The sequence below is a fragment of the Acromyrmex echinatior genome, chromosome 9, assembly GCF_024713525.1.
Source record: "Acromyrmex echinatior isolate Ae372 chromosome 9, ASM2471352v2, whole genome shotgun sequence".
In the NCBI taxonomy this organism is placed as follows: Eukaryota; Metazoa; Arthropoda; class Insecta; order Hymenoptera; family Formicidae; genus Acromyrmex; species Acromyrmex echinatior.
Window position 1 is genome coordinate 782,706 of NC_141860.1, and position 22,821 is coordinate 805,526.

A 22,821-nucleotide genomic window follows, 5' to 3' on the forward strand; every position below is an offset into this window, starting at 1 on the left:
CGATTTCATTCTAAGGTGCGGAATAGAGAATGTGTTATTGAAACAACTTAGCGTTATTCCGCATTTGATGTTGTAGAATAGCGAGTGCGTCATTGTTCTTAATAAACGTCGTATTTTGAGAGGTTAAAATAAATTGATATTGATTGATATGATGGAATTGCGTAACATCGAGACAAATGAAGCAAAATGACAAAATCTAAGTATATAAATATAGATATCAAGATCAAAAAAACAATGATGCATTACGTGTGATTTCAATGTGCCCTTTTCCGCACTTTTCCATCAGGCTAGTTTTGTGTGTTATGTTCACACGATGCGGAAAAATGATAGTAAATGCGTTAAAACAGTTCAAAGAATTGTCATGAAATTGTAAATATTAATTGCTACAATTAATTACTAAACATTTAATACTACAGTGATAATTGTTTTTACAATTTGAAAAAATATATTTCATTTTAATAAGCAAATTATTAACATGAAGTTAGTTTTTAAATTATATTTATGCTGGATACATCTTTGACGCATCATGTGAACATAGCATATAATTCGTTATCTGATATTATGAAAGTTAGATGTTCATTACTTTTGCAAATTTGTTTAAAATAATTTATATAATAAAAAAACCAATATATTGTACCATTAAATGGACTACCATCTACCTACGTTTTTTTTTCTCTTTTTATTAATGGACTTTTAACACATTTACTGATATTACTGATAAGAATTTTTTTATGACTACTTTAATTTTTGATAAAAATGAGCAGCGTACTACAGAATGATGAATACAGGATTAAAAATTAAAAATTATAATAGTATTGTATAATTATAATATCATGTACATATTTTTGATTTAGAACGATGTTGAAATATATAATATTACAACAAATAATATTACAACTATTGAAAATGATTTGATTGGAATCGAAATGTTTGTTATCAATTGTAATTGTTTATATGAATTTTTAATGCTAATTTAAATTAAAGTTCTTTGCTATATTATTGGCTCTTTGCCTTTCTTTTGTACCACATTGTTTTATACGTACAAAACCTTATTACTAATTATTAATAGCACATGCCTAATTATTAATAGCAAAAACTTGCGTGATGGTGAAGTACTGAATAGCGCTGATTGGTTATTTCAATGATGCATTCTATATTCCGTAATCCTATTCCGGACCGTGTGATTTCATTCTTAGGATATATCCACACACACACACACACACACACACACACACACACACACACACACACACACACACACTTGTATAGCTGCGTAAACGTATGCGTAAAGAAAATTATCCAATCGCATTTCTCTTAAGTTCAATGTCCACGAGTTCTCGGATCGAGAAATGTGTAGCCAATCAACTTGGCGATTTTCATAAATACTGTAAACTGATTGGCTATACATTTTTCGATCCGAAAACTCGGACCGAGTTCTAATGTCTACTGCACACTGGATGCGATAAGCGATGAGTGACGAGCGATATCCAACAAGAGCTTTGCTTTGTGTCGTCACGTGAGAAAAAGCACAGCTTTTATTAGATATCGCTTGTCGTTCATCGCTCATTATGTTCAGTGTGTAGTAGGCATAACATTATGGACATTGGGCTTAAAGATTCGAGTCATATTTCGTGGACTTTGGGAACGCACTCATTATTAGCTTCGGCATAGCCTGGCATAGCCATAGTGGCGAATGAAAGGGAAAAAATACTTACTCTCTCCGTATTAACCTGCGATGTCGAGTTGATTTTTAATTCCCGGTGCACGCTCGAAGCTCCATTTTTTTAAAACGGACCAGAGCGCTGAATATGGCCAGCAAAGTATGGCATACAGAATTGTGGAAGTCATGGGATAAGCATGGGAAAAATGATTTGTAAGTGGTGTTGTTTGCGCGTCGCCTAGTCGACGCGATCGACACGATGCATTGCTGGTCGCGAAAACACTTATCTTCTCCCCGTTAACTCGCTCTACTGAAGACTTAATTTGTCAATTCACGACTGTTTGCAGCCTCAAGCTAATCAAGCACAAATTTAAGGAAGGCAACACACCAGGTAATAAGGCAACGAGTATATGCTCTGAACGCGTTCAGAGCCAGCATGCCAATCCGCTTTATGTATCCAACCAGTGATACATGACATGATGTGACACAATGGATCATTATATCCTTGTTTGCCAATGTTAAACAAAGATGACATGATCACTGTGATTGTTCCTGCATGCACAAGCACAACCTTCCTTATATATTCCTTAGCATATGTACATGTTCTACATATTGCTTAGTATAACGCAATTTTATGTATTTCGATTTCATGATACAATTATCAATTTTTTATTCATTTACTTATTTATAAATTATATGTACTCTTGAATAGTATTTCGAATAGGGCTGAAAATACCTGTAATTTTTTCTTTCTGTTTGAATCTTGTTTTTCTGTTTAATTTTTTAATTTACTTAATATACTTTGCATTTTTTTATTGTATAGATCATTTATATAATGAGACCAGATGTTTTGCTTTTAGTGCAACAGTTCCGTTTTCAAGGTGATCGTTTCACTGTTCTGCTAATATCTAAAAATATAAAAAAATAATTTGCACTATTTTTTAAAAACGAACTATTATTATTAATTTAATGCTTTTGAGACTTCTACTGGTACTTTCTACTTATACAAGAGCTATATAAAAGTATTTGGCAGGTTATGTCTATGTCCATTAGAATACCAGTGTTTTATGAACATTGTAATTTACTTCATCAATATGATACTATATTTATCTTTATATTATTATATATCTAAATATTATATTTATCTTTATATATCTTTATATATCTAAATATTATATTTATCTTTATGTCCATTTACATTCACCTCTATCCCTTAACATAAAGTTTCTTGCTTTGCTAAAAATATCTGGTCACATTAATTACACAGATATAAAATAAAATTTAATGTTGATCCTGATAATAGACCATAGTATTCTTACGTACATTGACATTCTGAAACTACAAATCCAATGTCTAAATTGCTTTATCAAGTCACAATTTTTTCAATGGAAAATAGCATGATTTTCTTCATTACTTTCAGAACAATTTACAGTCTGACTTTTAATATGCAAGCTAAAGTAAAAGAAAGTAAATTCAACGATAATATGCAAGTTTATAAAGTTGATATACAGCTGGTTAAAACAGGTGGAAATTATTTTTTATCGATAACAAAAATTATGACGTGATTGAATTTGATCTCAGAGCATCAAAATACATAATCATGATCTAATACTTGGATCAAAAGAAAATTGTTGTATATGTGATATATAAAGCAGTTATGATGACTTGCATATTGAAATAACGTCACAATGATGAATTTTCTTGTTTTTTTGCACTGAGATTTTGTAAAGGAAATAGGAATCAAAAGCATATATGTTATTTTAAGTTTTCATTTTGTATTTATATTTGGTATTCTATTCTTCTACATATATATGTAACGTTTTATATTTAAGTTACGAGTATTTTTCAGTTCGCGATCCAATTGACACAGTGTAACATTGTGAATCACATCATTCTTGTTATCTTGCAGTGTTAAACAAGAATGAATTAATTCATCATGTTACATCGTGTCAACCATATCTCTTGCTTGAAAATTTTCTATATTATTTGATTGTATAATTGTGACATTGTACATTTTGATAAAGGATTTTTATTATTTTTTTTTTATAGAATGGAGACGCGGATTATACGAATTAATATCAAATGGAATCCATGGAAACGTAAAAAAGGACATTGTAGTTCAGACATTAGGTGAACTTACGGTATGACAAGATTCTTTTTATTATCCTAAACTTTGTACAAAATTGTATCGAAATTAAGTGATATTGTAATATACTAACATATAATTACATACTAATATATAATTTATTTGTAGAGTTTTGATGGTTCTATACCATCTGCAATAGTGGACATATTTACTTTAATTGATGCAGAAGCTCATAATGAAGAAAGGAGTAACTTTTATTATATTGTGAAAGAGTCTGAGAAGGTATAAGATATACATTTATTTATATATATACATATATATATATATATATATATATATATATAAATATTATATTCTACACATTTTTATGAACCGATGATATCCCGCTAGAATTGCCAAAGGTGTTAATTTTTTATCCTTTTTTTTGGTTAATGGAATGATTTTTGTATTATTTGTGTCGTTAGAATTATTTATATTTATATATTTTTATATTTAATATTTTCTACTATATATATATATATATAATATATACAAAAAAAAGAAAAAAAGGTTGACATGATTAGCAGAACTAAAATGGCATTATCGATGATTCTAATATTATAATATCCGGAATTACTATAATACTTTTCATTTATTTTAATTAATTGAGCTCAAGTTTCAGTCTGTTACCTTAACTTCTTATTTATTTCCTACAGTTTTTGACCGATAGAATATTGAAAGAACGTTTAGAGATTGAAACTTTACAAGATGTAGGCACATTGAAAAACAAAAATTTTCAAACCAAGTTTATAAAAGTAAAAACCAAGTTGTAGTAAGTATTTTCTCATCAATTTATATAAAGCTTATTTATAGAGTAAACAAGTTTCTTACAGCTTACCTTTTTGCAGTTATAAACAAAGGAAATTTAATTTATTTCGTGAAGAGAGTGAGGGCTATTCCAAGCTCATTGTAGAATTAAATCAAGAGCGTCCAGACAGTGAGGTGGCGTCGACATTGGAAATTGTTAAATCTCTTATTGGTATGAATAACTGGTTAATGTTTTTATTGCAAGTACAAATATCGCTTTTTTCAGAGGTCTATATTTTGCAAGAATTATATAGTTTTAATAAAAATAAAAATTTATGAGTAACTAAATTAAAGGAAAAAGTAATAAAAGTACAAGATGATATTGTCCTTACAGGTTATTTCAATCTTGATCCTAATAGAGTACTCGATATCTTATTAGAAACCTTTGAAAACCGACCACAAGATGATGCTCTATTTATTCCCTTAATACGTTCATACATGAGCGATCAGCAGGTACTTTGTGAAGTGTTAGGATTCAAATACTGCTCCACCATAAACGCTACGCCGTTCTCGCTGCAGAAGGTTACCGCGTTAATGCTGCAGCATGGTGTGATTAAACTGGATGATATATTACCTTGGCTAGTGCCAGACGATAAAATTATTATATCAGATCACGAGCAGGTAATGAAGCAGGCCAAGGAATACGTGCGGAAATTGAGCGTGATCTCAACAAAAGACAAAGAGGACATTGTAGAAGAGAAGGAAAACGCACAAGTAATGAACAAAAAGAAATTTTACAAATTTTTGTCACACATTTGAGTTTAGCAGAAAAATTGGTGAAACGTGACTAGTGAAAGAATACATCTATATTCAAAATTTATAATAATTTGCAAATAAATTTTTAAATTAGACTTATAAAACTGTGTATTTTTGAAAAAAAAAATGCCAATTTAAAATCGTATATAAGATTTAATTTTTTTTAGCAGTTATGTTTAATTAATTGTTCACATTTTGATCTCTCTTTCATTTTAAAGGACAAATATGCAAGCAATCAAAAATTTGGATTATGTGAAGCGCTTTTGGAAGTTGGAGCTTGGGAAGTGGCACAAAGTTTATTCAATCGCTTGCCGGATTATTGTTTTACAGATCAACGTCCCATAGCACTAGCATTGTGTAAAATGATTCAGGCTCTTGTTGAATCCGTATACAGAAAGTAAGTTATTAATGTATCCATTAGAAATGTGCAAATCAAAGTTTTTTTATGTCGAATCGATTAGAATCGAATTTCTTTGTTTGAATTCAAATCAAACCAGATTAAAAAAATTTTTCCCGATTCGAATTAATTGTATTGAATCATTGAAACATAATTTTTGACATATTATTAACATATTTATTAAGTTAAATTTTATATAATAATTAAACAGAATACAAATAATAAAACAGAATCTGTACCGAAAAAAAGGGAAACCTAGAATTCTCATGGAATTTCTTTTTTTATTCTTGTACAATAAAATTTTTATGAGATTATACAAGAAAATTTTTGGAAATTTAGTTTTAAATGTAAATTCTTTGACAAAATCATTTCCTTTGCTAATGCAATGAAAATGAAATATCAACAATCCATTAATGATACACATGATACACATCCGCGCGCACGCGCGTGTGTGTTAGACTGACAAGAAAAAAAATTTTTTTTAACCAGCCTCAGCACAAAAGCTTCCACTTCATGTCAAAAGAACACTTCTAAATTTTTATATAAAAATATTGAAATATAGAGGAGAACGATTTTTAAATCAAAGTTTCAATTTTCCTTGAGGCTCCTGAATAATCACCACAGTCATATTGAATGATATCAGAAGCGAGAAATGACATGTTAATTTTTATTACATGTTATTTATAAATAAAGACAATTTAAATTTATTTTTGCTTATTTTCACTTACACTTACCTTTATCACTTTTTACGATTATTTACTGACTGTCAGGGAGGATAAGCAGTTTTCATTTTTACAAATGTTTTAAAGCGATTTCATCGTTTTGTTTTATCTAAATTGTTTTTATTTATAAATGACATGTAATAAAAATTAACGTATCATTTCTAGCTTCTGACGTCACGATTCAATATGGCTGTGGTGACTACTCAGGAGCCTTAATACATGTTTGATTTGATGCAAAAATGGTTTAATCTGGATTTTAAATGAGATACTGTTTTTTTGGTCGTTGAACACGATGCAACAATTCATTTAGCTCTATGATATACCTTAAGAAATAGAGTTCGATTAATGTGAAAAAATGATCAAATTTCGAGGTCGATTTTAGCAAGGTTCCAACCGTTCAAATGGATTGTTACTCCCTTCAAATTGTAGGTCTTGTTCATCTAGAACAAGATCTAGTTGGAATTTTCCTGGGACCTCTTACCTTAAAGGGCCTTTTAAAAGTTATATTTAACTGGATTATAAAACGTTTTTAAGGATAAAAAAATTTTTTTAGAAGTTCTAAAATATATCGCTTTGTGGTTTTGACATCCTCAAATTAAATGCCTCAATTTGACGATATAAAACTCTTCATTAGAAAATGAGTACATAAATAAAAAAAAAAAGATTTAATTAATTGAAATAAATACTACATATTATGTAAATTAAATTTTAATATTTTTTGAAAAAGATTTGAGGATGTTTTTTTGGCATGAATTGAAAGCTTTTGAGCTGTGTGTGTGAGAGGCCGATTAAAAAAAAATTTTTTTTTCCATGTCAGTCTAATCTCTCTCTCTCTCTCTCTCTCTCTCTCTATATATATATATATATATATATATAGAGAGAGAGAGAGAGAGAGAGAGAGATTATATATATATATATATATATATATTAGACTGACATGGAAAAACAAATTTTATATATATATATATATATATATATATATATATATCGTCTATATACATAAATATGATATAGAATGATACATATTCACGTATGCACATACAATGTACATACTTTTTTGTGTAACTGAATTTTTATAAAGAAAAGCAGGATAACAATAAAAGAACGCTAGCAAAAATTATTTTGAATCGCATTTTGTGTTGTTTACAAATTTTTGAATGTAATGTGTGGCACGCGCGTGATGTCGCAAGTCAAAAAATTCCAGCACATTAGATTTCTAAGATAACTAAGATTTAATGTTCAAACATTAGCTCCTCTTCTAACGATATTTGACATTTTATTGTAAAGAAGGTTAACGTTATTTTGAAATTCCGATTAGAAATCATAAATGTATTGTTCATCCTCTACCTATATAAAATTTATTAAATCTAATATCTTATTTTTTTAGTTGTGTTATGATGGATGTAAATACAGAGTTTTTTCTAAAATAACAAATTTTCTGTCTATAACAAAAAAAAGTCAAATATCACAAGAAAATCATTTTTTTGCACATTAAATCTAAATTATCTTGGAAACCTGATATGCTGAATTTTTCTGCTTACGGCATCAGTTTTGGCATTCAAAAATATATAAGAAACGCTAATAATTATTAAATGATGGCAATTGAGAATATCAATACGCAGTAATTCGTGCGTTGTACTTGGGCTGTGTTCATATATTACTGCCAATTGTCAATACAGTATAGTATACATAACGGGAACTATAGATTTTCAGTACTGGCAGTCAACTGGCAGTAATAATAATAACGAACATGGCCTTAAATATAACGTATTTCAAATCTTGAATAAAGATCGAACGTTTCGGCTCCATTCGTGCCATCTTCAGCGAAGTTGAAGCAATATATTGATACACACATAATCTTGATAATATTACAACTGGTCGAATTACTAATTACATTGCGAATTGCGACATTATCATGATTATCAGTACATTGCTTCAATTTCGCTAAAGTAATGACTCGAATGGAGCCGAAACGTTTGATCTTTATTCAAGATTTGAAATACATGTCTAAGAACAATGCACGAATTATCGTGTATTATTTAATAACTATTGATATTGTTATCTCGAGAGCCCAGTTTTATATTTTTGTTTTCATATACAGAAACATTTTGTATAGTTCAAAGTAATTAAAAGAAAAAAAACTGTTTTGCAAAATATATAACAGAAGTCAATATAAAACTTATTTTGTAATGAATCTTTTTTAACTATCGCGCGCGCGCGCGTGTGTGTGTGCGTGTGTGTGTGTGTGTGCGCGCGCGCGCATGCTCTAGAGAATGGAAGTACTAGTTACTATCGTTATTTAATTAGTTACTTAAGCCGACAGCACATGATGCTTGTTTTTCTGAATTGCTAGCTGCAATTAGAATCTTACCACTGTATTGATTACGATGCTGATAGTGTCAACATCGTAACTATGGTTGCAAAATTCTAATCCTAGCAATTTAGCAGGAAAACGAAAATTGTGTATCGCCAGCGTTAGTTACCTTATTGTAATAATGATTTAATAATGGCGTTAACTAACAGTAATCTTAGATTATAGTCCAGTCATTTCAATCAGTCTTTTAATCAACTTTATTAATAATAAAGATTTATTGACAAAAAGAATTGTAAAGAAAAAGAAAATCACCAGAAAGAATGTGCAAACATACCCCAACAAATAGTATCTCCACTTATACATAAATATTTGTTCGCTGCATGCGTGAGATGGAGATCAGCATGAAAATACTGCAGTATTGTTTGTGCCATGCGAGAAATATTTGCGTAATTGTATTGGATAATTAGTGGGATATGTTCGTACTCCGCCAGTGTACTTAAGAGTTAATATACGCATGAATTTCAAGTGCGTATAAGTTAAAGGATCCTGCACTAATCCTATGAAATTAAGTAAGGTGAAATCAAATGGTTTTCTCATATATTATAACTTACGACCTGCTAAACAAAACATATAAGTTTTAGCGCAAAAAAATGAACAGTTTTCGATTCACCTACAGTCGCTGACATCTCACTTATATTATAAAATATTCAATAACTTCTAAACGACTGATCTAAAATGGATAAAATTATAGTGATTTGAAAAGTTTTCAATAAGGGTTATAAGAAAATGAAAGAAAAAAATGAAGGGGTCTTACTTAAAAAATTTCAGTTGATTACTTTGCCCTACCTTAGCGACGCCACTCAAAGTCAAATTGATAAAGCTAGCGGCTAGGCCTTTTTAAACTCTACGACTTTTATCTAAAATATTTTATAAAACTTAATTTAATAATTAAATAAAACTTATAGTTTTCCAGATATTTTGCCATCTCGGAACATTTTATGTTCCTTATGATTATATATGGTGCATATGATATATCCCACAATTACATACTATCATATTTAATGTTCAATGTATGTATACATATAAAACGATACTTTGTTACAGAATATGTAGTGCAATTTCTAGGATCTGAAAATAATTTAATAAATAATTTTTTTTGAGAAACAATTTTTTATTAAGTAATATAATTGCATATTGCATATGCATGTATGAACACACACACGCACGCACACACACGCACGCACGCACGCACGCACGCACGCACGCACGCACACACGCACGCACGCACGCACGCACACACACGCACACGGGACCACACCTTTACCACATCCATGTCGTTGGTCCTGGATTACTCTAAGAGTAGGAAATGACACTACATGTTCTGTAACAAAGTATTTATATATGTGCACATAGCTTGAACATTATGTATGATAGTATGTAATTATATGTGGCATTATATACATATCATATATATAATCATCTAAAAAACATTAAATGTTTCGAGACGGCAAAATATCTGAAAAACTAAGTTTTATAAAAAAAATGTTTTAAATGAAAGTTGTAGAATTTAAAAAGGCCTAGTTGTTAGCTTCATCAGTTTGACTTTGGGTGACATCGTCAAGGTAGGGCAAAGTCAACCCGAATTTTTTAAGTGAGACCCCCCCCCCCCCACTTTTTCTTATAATCCTTGCTGAGACCTTTTCAAAACACTATAATTTTATCCATTTTAGATCAGCCGTTTAGAAGTTCTTGAGTATTTTATGGTAAGATGTTAGCGACTGTAGGTGAATCGAACACGAAAAGTAATTATTAATTTTTTACTACTTAATTTTTTTGCGCTAAAACTTTTATATTTTGCTTAGCAGGTCATAACATATGAGAAAACTATTTGATTTCACCGGGACTCAATTTCATATAGGATTAATGCGGAATCCTTTATTAAGATTAGAAATAGGATTGCTCATATGAATACATTAACTAAAGTTTTATTAATGTTTTTTGTTTCCGCACTAGAATTCTCTTTCTTGCTTTCGTCAAAATTAAACATACCGATCTCACTTTAAGTTCCAAAAGTTCAGTTACAAAAAACAAACCCCATGTAAGAGAAGCGCTAATTTCGGTTAAAGTTAGATGTTAGAATAGTACACCTATATGTATTTAAATAAATTTATCTCAAATATATGAGTCATGACTGTGGATTGATATTTTCGGACTTGGAACACAATCAAATTAAATAGTATAATAATAATATTTCCCCAAATTAAATTAGATCTTTTATTTGATGCTACTATAGAATCTTAAGAGGGCGCCCGATTTGATGCTACCTATAACATCTTAAGGAGCCCAAAAAATAGATGATTTTTCATGATTTTTAAAAAAGAAATAGTTTATAGTTTTAAAATCTTTTACACGTTTTAATACTATTATTCAAGAATGTAATTAATTTTTTTTGTATATATAAAAAAGTATTATTAATGACAAAAAAATTAACATTGAAATTTACGCCTCGCTGTCAACGTCATCATTTTGTGTATATTCTGACGACTTTAAAGCCTGTTCTACAATGTGCTTTTTGTTTTTAGTTTCTTGCTTTTTGCTATTTTTTACATCTTGTCTTTTTGCTTCTTATTCGGTTTTTTGTTTTATATCGCCTAAGATAAGAGTTAACGAACTTCGAAAGAAACAAGAAATACATAGCAAGAAATTGTTGATAAAACGATTGCAAAAGAGTTAAAAGCAAAAGGTAAAAAACAAGAAACAAGAAACAAAGAGTACATTGTAGAATAAGCTTAATTCTTGTCTAAAACAAAAAATCAAGAAATATTTTTAATTTTCATATATTTATCCTATATAATTTTATCCTAAATGAACCTTTTAAAAAAATAAAAAAAAAATAAAAAAAAAAAAAGATTTCGAGTATTTTTGCACTGCAATTGAGGTGCTTTGGCGGCAGTCTCTAGATGGTCGAGTTAAAACTTTGTTCGCGTTCTAAATCTGTTTACCCGATATCGCGTTAACAGATTATTTGATTGATAAATCGGTGTTAATAGGAATCAAATGCTTCTCAATATCTCGATAACCGTCGCGCACCTATATATGTATCTGCACGCCGTGTTTCCATTGCAAGCGCTGAATTTACTGAAGGACTTCGAATTTCAATTAAAAATTTTAAGAACATATTCTCTCGAAGAGTTGTACTATCAATTTATGAAAAAAATTGATTTTTTTTACTTGTAAACCAGGCGCCCCCTTAAGTTAAATTTATTTCAAAGTTATTCATAAAATTCTCTAAATCTTACTTGGAATCTCTTGGAAAATCTGGGAATTTTCAAGGAATGCTTTTGGAAAAATTGATTAATCAGCCTATAAAACAAGACTTCTGTATATTTTATTCATTAACGGAAAATATAATTTTATAATATTATCAACGTTTAAGATTGTCAACATATATGTGATTTGTATTCGAACTTCTTAGAGATTCGAAAATTTTAAATAATTTGTATTCGAACTGTAGGGATTCAAATCCGATTTGAATAATTCGCACATCTAGTATTTACGTCCCTGGCCAAAAGTTCGGAAAGTTCAGATTTGCGGTATTTTCGCATTTTTTCATGAAAAGTTAAATACGTTGGTGAAAAAAATTGTAGAGAAGTTTTCGATCATGTATTTTAAAGCGCAAAGGTAGGACATTAAATTTGCGTTGGAATTTTTTTCTACATTTTATTTTTACATTACATAAAATTGAAAATTGATTTTTTGCAATATTTTTATCTTACTGAAGCGATGAATTGAAAAACATCATCGGATAAAATTTAATATAAAAATATTTTAAAATAGATTTTTCAAGTTTTAAAATGTGTTTGAAAAAAATGATACGATGATTTTTTTCGCAGATATCGAATTTTTTATTGTGCATAAAAATCTTTGTTTAAAATAAATTGACGATTGAAGAAAGTTTTCAAAAAAATTTGTGCAAATTAGAAAGGTTATCGTACTAATTTTTCTAAAAAGCATTTTAAAGATTAGAAATCTACTTCAAAGTAATTTTATATGAAATTTTGTTTGCGATAATATTTTATCAAATTGCAGCACTTCAAGATAAGACAAAAATATTGCAAAAAATATAAATTTTTAATTTCGGAACAAAATGTTGTAGAAAAAAAATTCGAACACAAATTTAATATCCTATCTTTGTGCTTTAAAATACATGGTCAAAAACTTCTCTATCATTCTTTTTCACTGAGATATTTAACTTTTCGTGAAATGCGAAAAAATTACAAGGGTTTCCAAACTTTTGATACGTGAATGTATGTATTGCTTATGTTAAGAAAGTAAGTTATAGAATTACATATTATTGAACAAAAACCATGTGTCGCAAATAATAATAATAATCAAGATATTAATTAATTGTTATACGCTAATCATAATGATTGCAAGTTTTTAACATTATTTCGTTGCAGACACTGTATTGTTTCTCCAAAATTGCCGGGTCGTAAAGTGCCTGCATTGAAGAGCTCTCTCTCTCCGCCATCATTATGCAATCTAGAGGACATTCATGATTACTTGTTGCCAATGCTGATTGTACTTGGACCAAATCTGCACCAGGATCCTATTCTAATGTATAAAGTGATGAGATTGTGTCACTCCGCTATAAAACACTGTTCACTTGACGCGAGCAAGCAACCATTGAATAAGAACTGCAGTCTCTATTATGATGTTCTGACGATACTTGACGTCGCGCTGCTACCTTCTCTTTCCTTTATGGATTGCAACTGTTGTGTTGCTGAGGAATTGTGGAATATTCTCAAATATTATCCATATCAGAATCGCTATTGTCTGTACGCGCGCTGGAAGAATGATACACCTTTACAACATGCTGCATTGCTGCGGAAACGTGCAGATGCTCAAAAAAAGATCAAGTCGATCATGAAGCGCGTGAGCAAAGAAACGATCAAGCCAGTAGGCCGGTCAATAGGAAAACTTACGCATTCTTCACCGGGTGTACTATTTGATTATGTCCTCATACAAATCCAGTTATATGACAATCTCATAGGTACATATCGAATATATACTTTCTATCGTTTTAATCATTTTTGCAAAGAAAGATCGTAACGTGCTTATCGTATTGGATGCAGGACCTGTGGTGGATTCTTTAAAATACTTGACAAATATTTCATACGATGTTTTGGGATATTGTCTTGTAGAAGCGTTAGCGGGTGCTGACAGAGATAGATTTAAACATGATGGCACCAGTATATCCTTATGGTTACAATCTCTAGCTTCTTTTTGCGGAGCAATATTTAAAAAGTATAACATCGAATTAACAGGGTTGTTACAATATGTAGCAAATCAACTTAAAGCTCAAAAGAGGTACGTTCTCACATAGATAAATTGCATTAAATTCAACTATTATCAATCATATATTAATCAATAACAAATAAGGAGCTTCTACCAGGTCATTCCAATAAACGAGTTCTGAAAGGTGTAAACAATAAACTTTATTATTCTTTTATTATAATTTTATGCTTTCGACTATAGGGCTACTAAGGACTATGTCCTCATCAGCCGTGTTTATAAATGAAATAAAAAATCTCGAAATAATATAATAATTATATAGACATATTAATTACATTTAGAAATTAATTTCTCGCCGTTAACCAAAGAATTGGTTTGGATTTACTTTTATATATCTTTACTTTTATATATCGATTTTATAATTTGACTCAGTATAATAGATTGAGTTTGTAACACATATTGTGATTGTGGATAAGATCTGATTAATACATTGTTTTATACAGTTACTGAAATTAATTTCTAAGTGTTAATATGTCTATATAAATTATTGTTTCGGGATTTTTTATTTCATTTATAAATTATAAACATTATAAACAGGACTTATATTATAGTATAGTCAAAACGTTCCGCGAAATTATAATAAAAGAATAAAGTTTACTGTTTATACTTTTCAGAGCTCGTTTATTGAAATAACCTAGTAGAAGTTCCCTATTTATTGTTGAAATTTATACGAGCAAATTATCTAATTTTCCATTGTAATTAATCAGTTTGCTTTAATATACTGCTCTGGTTCTAGCCTAGATTTATTAATATTAAAAGAAATAGTACAAAAAATGGCTGGTATCGAGGCCGCCGAAGAAATGACGTCTGATCAACTCGATGCTATGGCAGGCGGAGATCTGTTAAAAAATGAGGTAAACTGTAGCATCGCATAAATTTGCAGTGTCGTAATTTTGACGTACACAAATTAACATAAAAACTTCTTCTCTTAAGGCCGGTTACTTTAGTCAAGTCCGCAACACAAAGAAATCTTCACAGCGTTTGAAGGAAACTCTCGCCGAGCAAGACCTCGCAGTTACTCTGTGCCTGTTAATGGCGCAACAGAAACATTGCGTTGTTTACAGAGAGACGGATAAATCTCATTTAAAACTCGTTGGTAAATAGAATTATATGAAAAGCAAGACAAAAATTTAAAGATAAAAATTATCTTTTTTCTGATAGATATCATTTGCTATTTTTTTTTTGTATAATAGGCAAGTTGTACGACCAATGCCAGGATACGCTCGTGCAATTTGGGACTTTCTTGGGTTCGACTATGACAGTAGACGAGTATGTGGAGCGACTACCGTCGATCCATTCTATGCTTCAGGACAATCACATACATGCAGACGTCGCATTTTTTTTGGCACGGCCAATGTTTGCGCATGCCATAAATGTAAGCAAGTTATTTATATTTGTATTTGAATTTTCTTGATAATAACATTGATTAAATATATATCAGCCATTAATTTAGAATGAAAAGTTAAAAGATATTTAAATTTGCGTACAATTGTGTACAATTTGTTATCAAATAAAAATATAGATTTTTTAAATACAGATTTTTGTATTTTCTTAAATTAATTTTCTTAAAGATAAAATATGACGCTCTCCGTAAAGCTGATCCGAATTATAAGAAAATGTCCACGGCTATGAAGCAATTAAAATACGCGGAAGCTGCGCAAACCGTTATGGCACCTGTTGCTCAGTCTGTCAGACCGTTGCACCCTTTAAAAGTTTGGGAGGATATATCGCCGCAATTCTTAGTTACGTTTTGGTCTCTGTCGATGTATGATTTATACGTACCGGTGGAGAGCTATCAAAGAGAAGTCGGCAAGTTGAAGCAACTTGCAGTTCAAACTGTTGATTCCAAAGATATGGTACGCGAATATTATATTTTATTATTATTGATTACAGTACTCTATGATTGAAAAATAATTTATTTCACACTTGAAAATGTTATTCTTCCTTGATTTAAAGTAATGCTAATTTTTAGAATATAAGTAAAGGAAAGAAGGAACAAGAAAGATATACCACTCTTATTGAAAAGCTACAGGACGAAAAAAGGAAACAAGAAGAACATGTCGAAAAAGTTTTTGCGTACCTGAGGTAAAATACTTCGTTATTTCTTATAATATACTATATACTATAATATACTATAAGATAGTTATAAGACAGTGCTGGAATTTATTTGCCGATCGACATTTAGACTGCGCGCGAATGGTGAGGACCAAGCTGAAAATCGACTGGAAGTTGTAAGTAAATTTTAGCACTGTCTTATAACATATAAGTATAACAAATATTATTGTTGTAATTGTATAATGTAGCAATTCAATTTATATATTGATCGTACGTTTATAACTGACTTATAGACAAGAAAAGGATACATGGTTTTTGTCACGAAGCGCTAAATCGGCGAAAAACGAAACGATAACACAGTTTCTACAGTTGTGCCTATTCCCGCGATGTACATTTACAACTGTAGATGCCATGTACTGTGCGAAATTTGTACATACCATCCACTCCCTGAAGACTGCAAATTTTTCAACTCTGCTTTGTTATGATCGTGTAAGGAAGTCCTTTCTAGTATTCTTGTTATTGTAGATAATTAAAGTGGCATATTAATTTATTATTTTTATTTGTCCAATTTTTTGTTCAAGTTTTATTTGTTGTGTAAAATAAATGTATAACTTGTTACACTTTATTATATTTTTATGATAAAATTGGTTTCTTTCAGCTTTTCTGTGATATTACATATTCAGTTACTTCATGCACAGAGAATGAAGCAAATCGATATGGCAGATTTTTATGCGCCATGCTGGAAACTGTGATGAGATGGCATTCTGAAAAAGCCATATTTGATAAAGTAAGTCACACTTTTGCACATTTTGAAATTTTTAGAGAAGAACGACTTTAGAAAAGATATTCACGCTTTTATTTTGTTATTTTGATACTCTTATCTAATCTGAATATGTATTAGTAAATATCTTCTGCTGTGTAGGAATGCAGTAATTATCCTGGTTTCGTGACCAAGTTTCGTGTAAGCAATCAATTTTCTGAAGCGAATGATATGGTTGGATTTGAAAATTATAGACATGTGTGTCACAAGTGGCACTATAAGATCACAAAGGTATTTACATGATCTCATGAACAATGTTCTGTATATTATATACGTATATTTGAATATATATAGATGTGCTACTTCACAATAGCAAGAATGAATCTTGTGATTGAATTAATTTTCTTTGATAGGCTATTGTAGTGTGTTCTAGATTCGAAGGATTATGTACAAATAAGGAATTCTTTAATAATATTGATCAAGATATTGCCTCATTTTCCTGTTTTGGCGAAACTCTCTCAGATCCTCGAACGTAAAGTGGAGAAAATAAGAGAGGAAGAACGTGGTCAACATCAAGATTTGAGTCTTAGCTACATCATATAGTGGGCAGCTAAAAGCTAAAACTCCCAATATGATACGTGAATCAGACTTCCACCATGAAGGTGATAAGGTAATAAAAAAAATTATCTTTATACAGGTGGGTGATTTGTTGAAGTTTGTAAAGCAGAAAAATTATACTTTAAAAGTATTTGAGAAAATTATCAATTAGAAAAAGTTATAACATTATATATATATATATATATATATATATATATATATTAGGTGTTGGAATTAATTCGTAGCGTTTTACAAGTGATGGGAAGTACTTTCATTAATGTATTTTTTAATGCTCATGTGAAATAAATAACATTCTTTCATTAAAAAACGCTACGAATTAATTCCAACACCTAATATATATATACAGGGTGGCATGAATATACGGCCCCACTCGTCCCGAGCAGGTAGAGTGGACTAAACTGAGTAGAAAAGTCCTGTACCATTTTGTAACGCTCGCAATAATTAACGAAATATTAACGTTTAAAGATAGCCGAATATGCACATCCTCCCGACCTATTATTGCCGAAAGTACGGCCCACCGAGCGCGCGGGCCGCGAGAAGCGGGGCTTATATTGCGAGTATCTAAGCTCAAACGGCGCAGCGCGCCTGCTAAGTCATTCCCGCTCCTCGCGGCCCGCGCGCTGTGCGTTCGGTGGGCCGTACCTTTGACAATAGTAAGTCGAGCGGACGCTCGAACCCGGATCTCTTGCATTCCGTGCGAGCGTCCTGAGACTACCGAGACGCACGGAATGCAAGAGATCCGGATTCGACTCCCGGCCGAGGCAATATTTTTCGCAATAAGTTTATTACAGTTTTTTAAGATTAATTTGGGGAATTTGGGGGGATTATTAATATTTCAGATCAATTGCGTTAATGTCGACAACCATATCGGCACGTAATTATCATTTTTAAAATTAATTCATTTGTTTGAAAATATATATATTAGTTCAACATCTTAATACTTAGACCGTAGTGGCGCTTCGGATTCAAACTATAACTTTTATTTGAAACATTTTTTTGTATCGCTCTTTGGATGTGAACCCTAAAACATTTGTTTGTTGAAACATTTCTTCTGAAAGTGCTCTCCTGAACATTTTAAATCGTTTCAGTCATCAATCGATCAACATCTTGGGTAATGTTAATGCTGGCGATAATGTAACCTTCAAGCCTTATAACTCGAAAAATACTTCATGAAAAAATATTTTATTATAGTATTTTGGAAAGCTCTCGAGATGTGTTACAAGAATATGCAATGAAAAAGGTGGAATCCCATATGAAATTTCGAAGTTAATTTTCAAATAACCTTGAAATATGCTTTTAAGGTCATTAACTTCTTCCTCTCTCAAAATCATACAACTTTCTTCTCTCTCTTTCTTTTTATTTTTTAATTTTTTTTTATTTTTTTTTATTTTTTTGGAAAAATGCTTCCTTTTTGAGTTATTAACGTGAAAGATTAAAATGATCTACTCTGTATATTAGACTGACAAGAAAAAAATATTTTATATATAATTAATATACAATTATATGTAATATATATATATATATATATATATATATATATATATATATATATATGTATACACACACACACACACACACACACACACACACACACACACGCTCGCGCGCGCACGCGCACACACACACACACACACACACAGGGTGTCCCATGTAACTGTGATCACGATTTTTCCGGCATTTCCGATGATGTGAAAAATTATTATTTTGAATAAAAATTAGTCAGTTTTCGACCGATTACAAATTGCAATATTAAAAATTTGCACAAACATTTTTTTTTAGGAAAACAATCAAGGTCACTCTAATTTTTTAAATGGTACTACGTATTTTTTATTTCATAATATTGTAACTGATGTTAAGATGAAGAGTTTAATGACCTTGAGATAACCTCAAAGAACGTGAAATCAATGAATGGAAATATTTTCGTGAAAAATTATTTTGTATTAAACTTTATATGTTTTTCATTATATTGTTCAGAAAAAATGTACCTGTAGGCAAATTGAAGAACCAACGTTTCTGAATTGTAGTTTTAAAAAAATTAGGATGACCTTGACTTTTTTTCTAAAAAAAAATATTTCGCAAATTTTTATTGCAAGTTGTAATTAATTGAAAACTAACTAACTTGCTCAAAATAATTTTTGTCACATTATCGGAATTGCCGGAAAAATTGTGATCACAATTACGTGGACACTCTGTATATGTATATACAAGATGTCCCATTTTTAATGACGATTTCAAATTCTCTTGAATAATGCATTTTAGAGAAAAATATTTCAAATAAAAGTTTTGTAACTCCAAGGAGGACATAAGATAGCATTATGGTTTGATCTTGAGTTGCGTTGTCAAAGTCACTTTGGCAAGGTCGATCACTTTGAATTTTTTAAATGCAACATCCCATTTGTTATTACATTTCTTGTAGCTTACTTCGACAAAATTTTCTCAAAATAGTAATGAAATGTATTAAAATATTTTTTCATTAAGTACTTTGCTAGTTATAAGGTTTGAAAGTTACAGTACTATCGGCATTAGCATTATTCGAGATGTCCGACCGATGGTTAAAACTTCTTGAATGTTGTTCAGGATCATGACTGGCATAACATTTGTCAACGCCATTGGAGATTGTTTCTCTTATTTTCATTTTTGCACTAAAAATTCATTTCTACATAAAAATGAATATAAGAGATACAACCTATATAATAATAGCTTTGATCTTGACAAATTATATTCAGGATGACAATTCTAAACAACATTCAAGAGGTTTTAGCCTATAACTTTTATCTGAAACATTTTTCTCAAAAATGCTTTTCGAGATATTCGACCGTTTCCAAACTTTTGATACATCCTATGTGCGTGCGTGCGTGCGTGCGTGCGTGCGTGCGTGCGTGCAAGGTATTTAAAAAAGATCGCGATCCCGGATACACACATATATACAGGGTGTTCAAAAAGTCTCGGACCGAGTGAATAACTTGAAAAAAAAAAATTTTTTGAAAGAACGCCGAAACACGTGAAACGATTTTTCAAAAAATCTATCTTTTGAGAGGGGTTACGACTCCCCGCCCCCAATAGGGCACGTGGGGTACGAGGGGGGTCGAAAATATTAAATAGCAACATAAGTCAAGTGGGGGCTCATTTGAAAGGTCTTTTCGAGGCGAATCCAAAACACTACACATAGAGAGCGCTGCGTTCACTTTTGGGGGGAAATTTCAATTTTGAAGATTTTTGACTCAGGAACATTAAAAAATTTAGTGTTTCGATAATCACCGAAACACGTGAAACGATTTTTCAAAAAATCTATCTTTTGAGAGGGGTTACGACTCCCCGCCCCCAATAGGGCACGTGGGGTACGAGGGGGGTCGAAAATCTTAAATAGCAACATAGGTCAAGTGGGGGCTCATTTTAAAGGTCTTTTCGAGACGAATCCAAAACACTACGCAGGACTTTTTGCACATGAAACACACCGTATTTGTTGTCACACATGTACATCACTGGTCGCGTTTTTGAATGCCGATAAAGACTTGAAGTCAAAAGTTCAAATCATTGAGTCATTATTATTTTACACTTTATGTAACTTTCTTCCCTGATAAAGCTATTTTGTCGTAGTTCATCTCTGTAATTTTGAAATCAAGCGTCTTTATCGCTGTTTTTATGGTTATTTTCTTTTTCCTTCAACGTCGTGGATTTTTCCATTTAAGATAACATGGCTCCTCAGAGAAACACGCACATCTTAAAAATCAAATAACTCCGCCGAAAATGATCGCAGCGCCCTCTATGCGCAGTGTTTTGGATTCATCTCGAAAAGACCTTTCAAATGAGCCCCCACTTGACCTATGTTGCTATTTAAGATTTTCGACCCCCTTCGTACCCCACGTGCCCCATTGGGGGCGGGAGGTCGCAACCCCTCTCAAAAGATAGATTTTTTGAAAAATCGTTTCACGTGTTTTGGCGTTCTTTCAAAAAAATTTTTTTTTTCAAGTTATTCACCCGATCCGGGACTTTTTGAACACCCTGTATATATAAGGTATTCAAAAAAGGTCGCGATCCCGGATTCACTCGGAAAGACGTTTTTGAAAGAAATATTTCAGACAAAAAATTGTAAGTTACAAAAAGATCTATTTCCAGATCTTATCAGTTTGACTTTGGGTGGCATCGCCAAGATTTATTAATTCAAGATCGAATTGATTTTTTAAAATGGAACACTCTATTTTTGGTGCCAGAATCTAATAGCTGGTGTCAAGAGCTTTTTAAAATACTGTAATAAAGTTATTTTTCATTAAATATTTTTTGAGTTATAAGGCTTGAAAGTTAGGGAACACAATAGAACAAATATTAGGAACAAATATTAGGATTAAATATTAAGATTTCAACCAGATACTGATCAGATATCACTTACACTGGAATATACGGTTTCTGATAGGTTTCTGATACGAAATCTTAATATTCATTCCTATTCCATTCGTATGTCCTCCATTATTATGCACAGGGCCTTACAATACCGCTGGTATTATGTAGGATGTCTAATCGATGGCTAAAACCTCTTGATCATGTCCTGGATAACATTTATTGAGATCAAGGCCAATATTGGACATTATTCCTCTTATTTTCAATTTTTACACTAAAAATTCAATTTTATGTAAAGCAGGGAGAGAGAGAGAGAGAGAGAGAGAGAGAGAGAGAGAGAGAGTGAGAGAGAGTGAGAGAGAGAGAGAGAGAGAGAGAGGAGTGTGAAAGAAAGAAAGAAAGAGGGGAGATTATGTTTTAAAAAGTATTTGAGAAAGTTATAAGTTTTTTTATATTTATTTTTTTTCGTATAGGCTGCTAAAACACAAGACACAACGAATAATGAAACAAGTGAAAAAGTCAGCAATGGAGTAACGGTGAAAGAAAATAATAATGGAGATACTCGGTCAGAAAAGGAAAACAAGGAACAACGAGAAAAACGAAGTTCCTCCAGTCAAACGCATCAGTGAGCAATACAGTTTAAAACATTTATATACATTTACATCGTATTATTGGAGTTACTTGTTAGAACTTATACCTTTTTATATTTTATTAGGTGTACAACTTTGCTTCCGCCGTTTTTTTTCCGAAATTCGAGGTTTTATTGTAAAAAAACTGGTTATACATTTATGATTCAAAGTATTGTCCGCTATTCAAAGTATTATCGCTGGTCACTACTTTCTCCCATCTTTCGGGCAGCGTACGAATTCCGTGTCGAAAAAACTGGTCATCTTTTGAGACGATCCACGAATCGATCC

At 31.1% G+C, this 22,821-nt stretch overlaps 1 protein-coding gene across 1 annotated transcript in view; it reads left to right on the forward strand.

Moving 5' to 3' along the window:
• Positions 1–1,638: 1,638 nt before the first annotated feature.
• Positions 1,639–22,821, forward strand: part of tho2 (THO complex subunit 2-like protein) — a 58,334-nt gene continuing 37,151 nt past the window's right edge. Inside the window, 22 exon segments of the mRNA XM_087409828.1 lie at positions 1,639–1,873; positions 2,008–2,051; positions 3,710–3,801; positions 3,915–4,028; positions 4,442–4,557; positions 4,634–4,764; positions 4,927–5,306; positions 5,567–5,745; positions 13,242–13,834; positions 13,917–14,151; positions 14,873–14,990; positions 15,070–15,232; positions 15,330–15,511; positions 15,708–15,992; positions 16,109–16,221; positions 16,485–16,680; positions 16,850–16,978; positions 17,114–17,242; positions 17,365–17,379; positions 17,381–17,532; positions 17,534–17,621; positions 22,378–22,529. Coding sequence (XP_087265954.1) covers positions 1,809–1,873; positions 2,008–2,051; positions 3,710–3,801; positions 3,915–4,028; positions 4,442–4,557; positions 4,634–4,764; positions 4,927–5,306; positions 5,567–5,745; positions 13,242–13,834; positions 13,917–14,151; positions 14,873–14,990; positions 15,070–15,232; positions 15,330–15,511; positions 15,708–15,992; positions 16,109–16,221; positions 16,485–16,680; positions 16,850–16,978; positions 17,114–17,242; positions 17,365–17,379; positions 17,381–17,532; positions 17,534–17,621; positions 22,378–22,529 — 3,671 coding nt within the window. The 5' untranslated portion in view covers positions 1,639–1,808.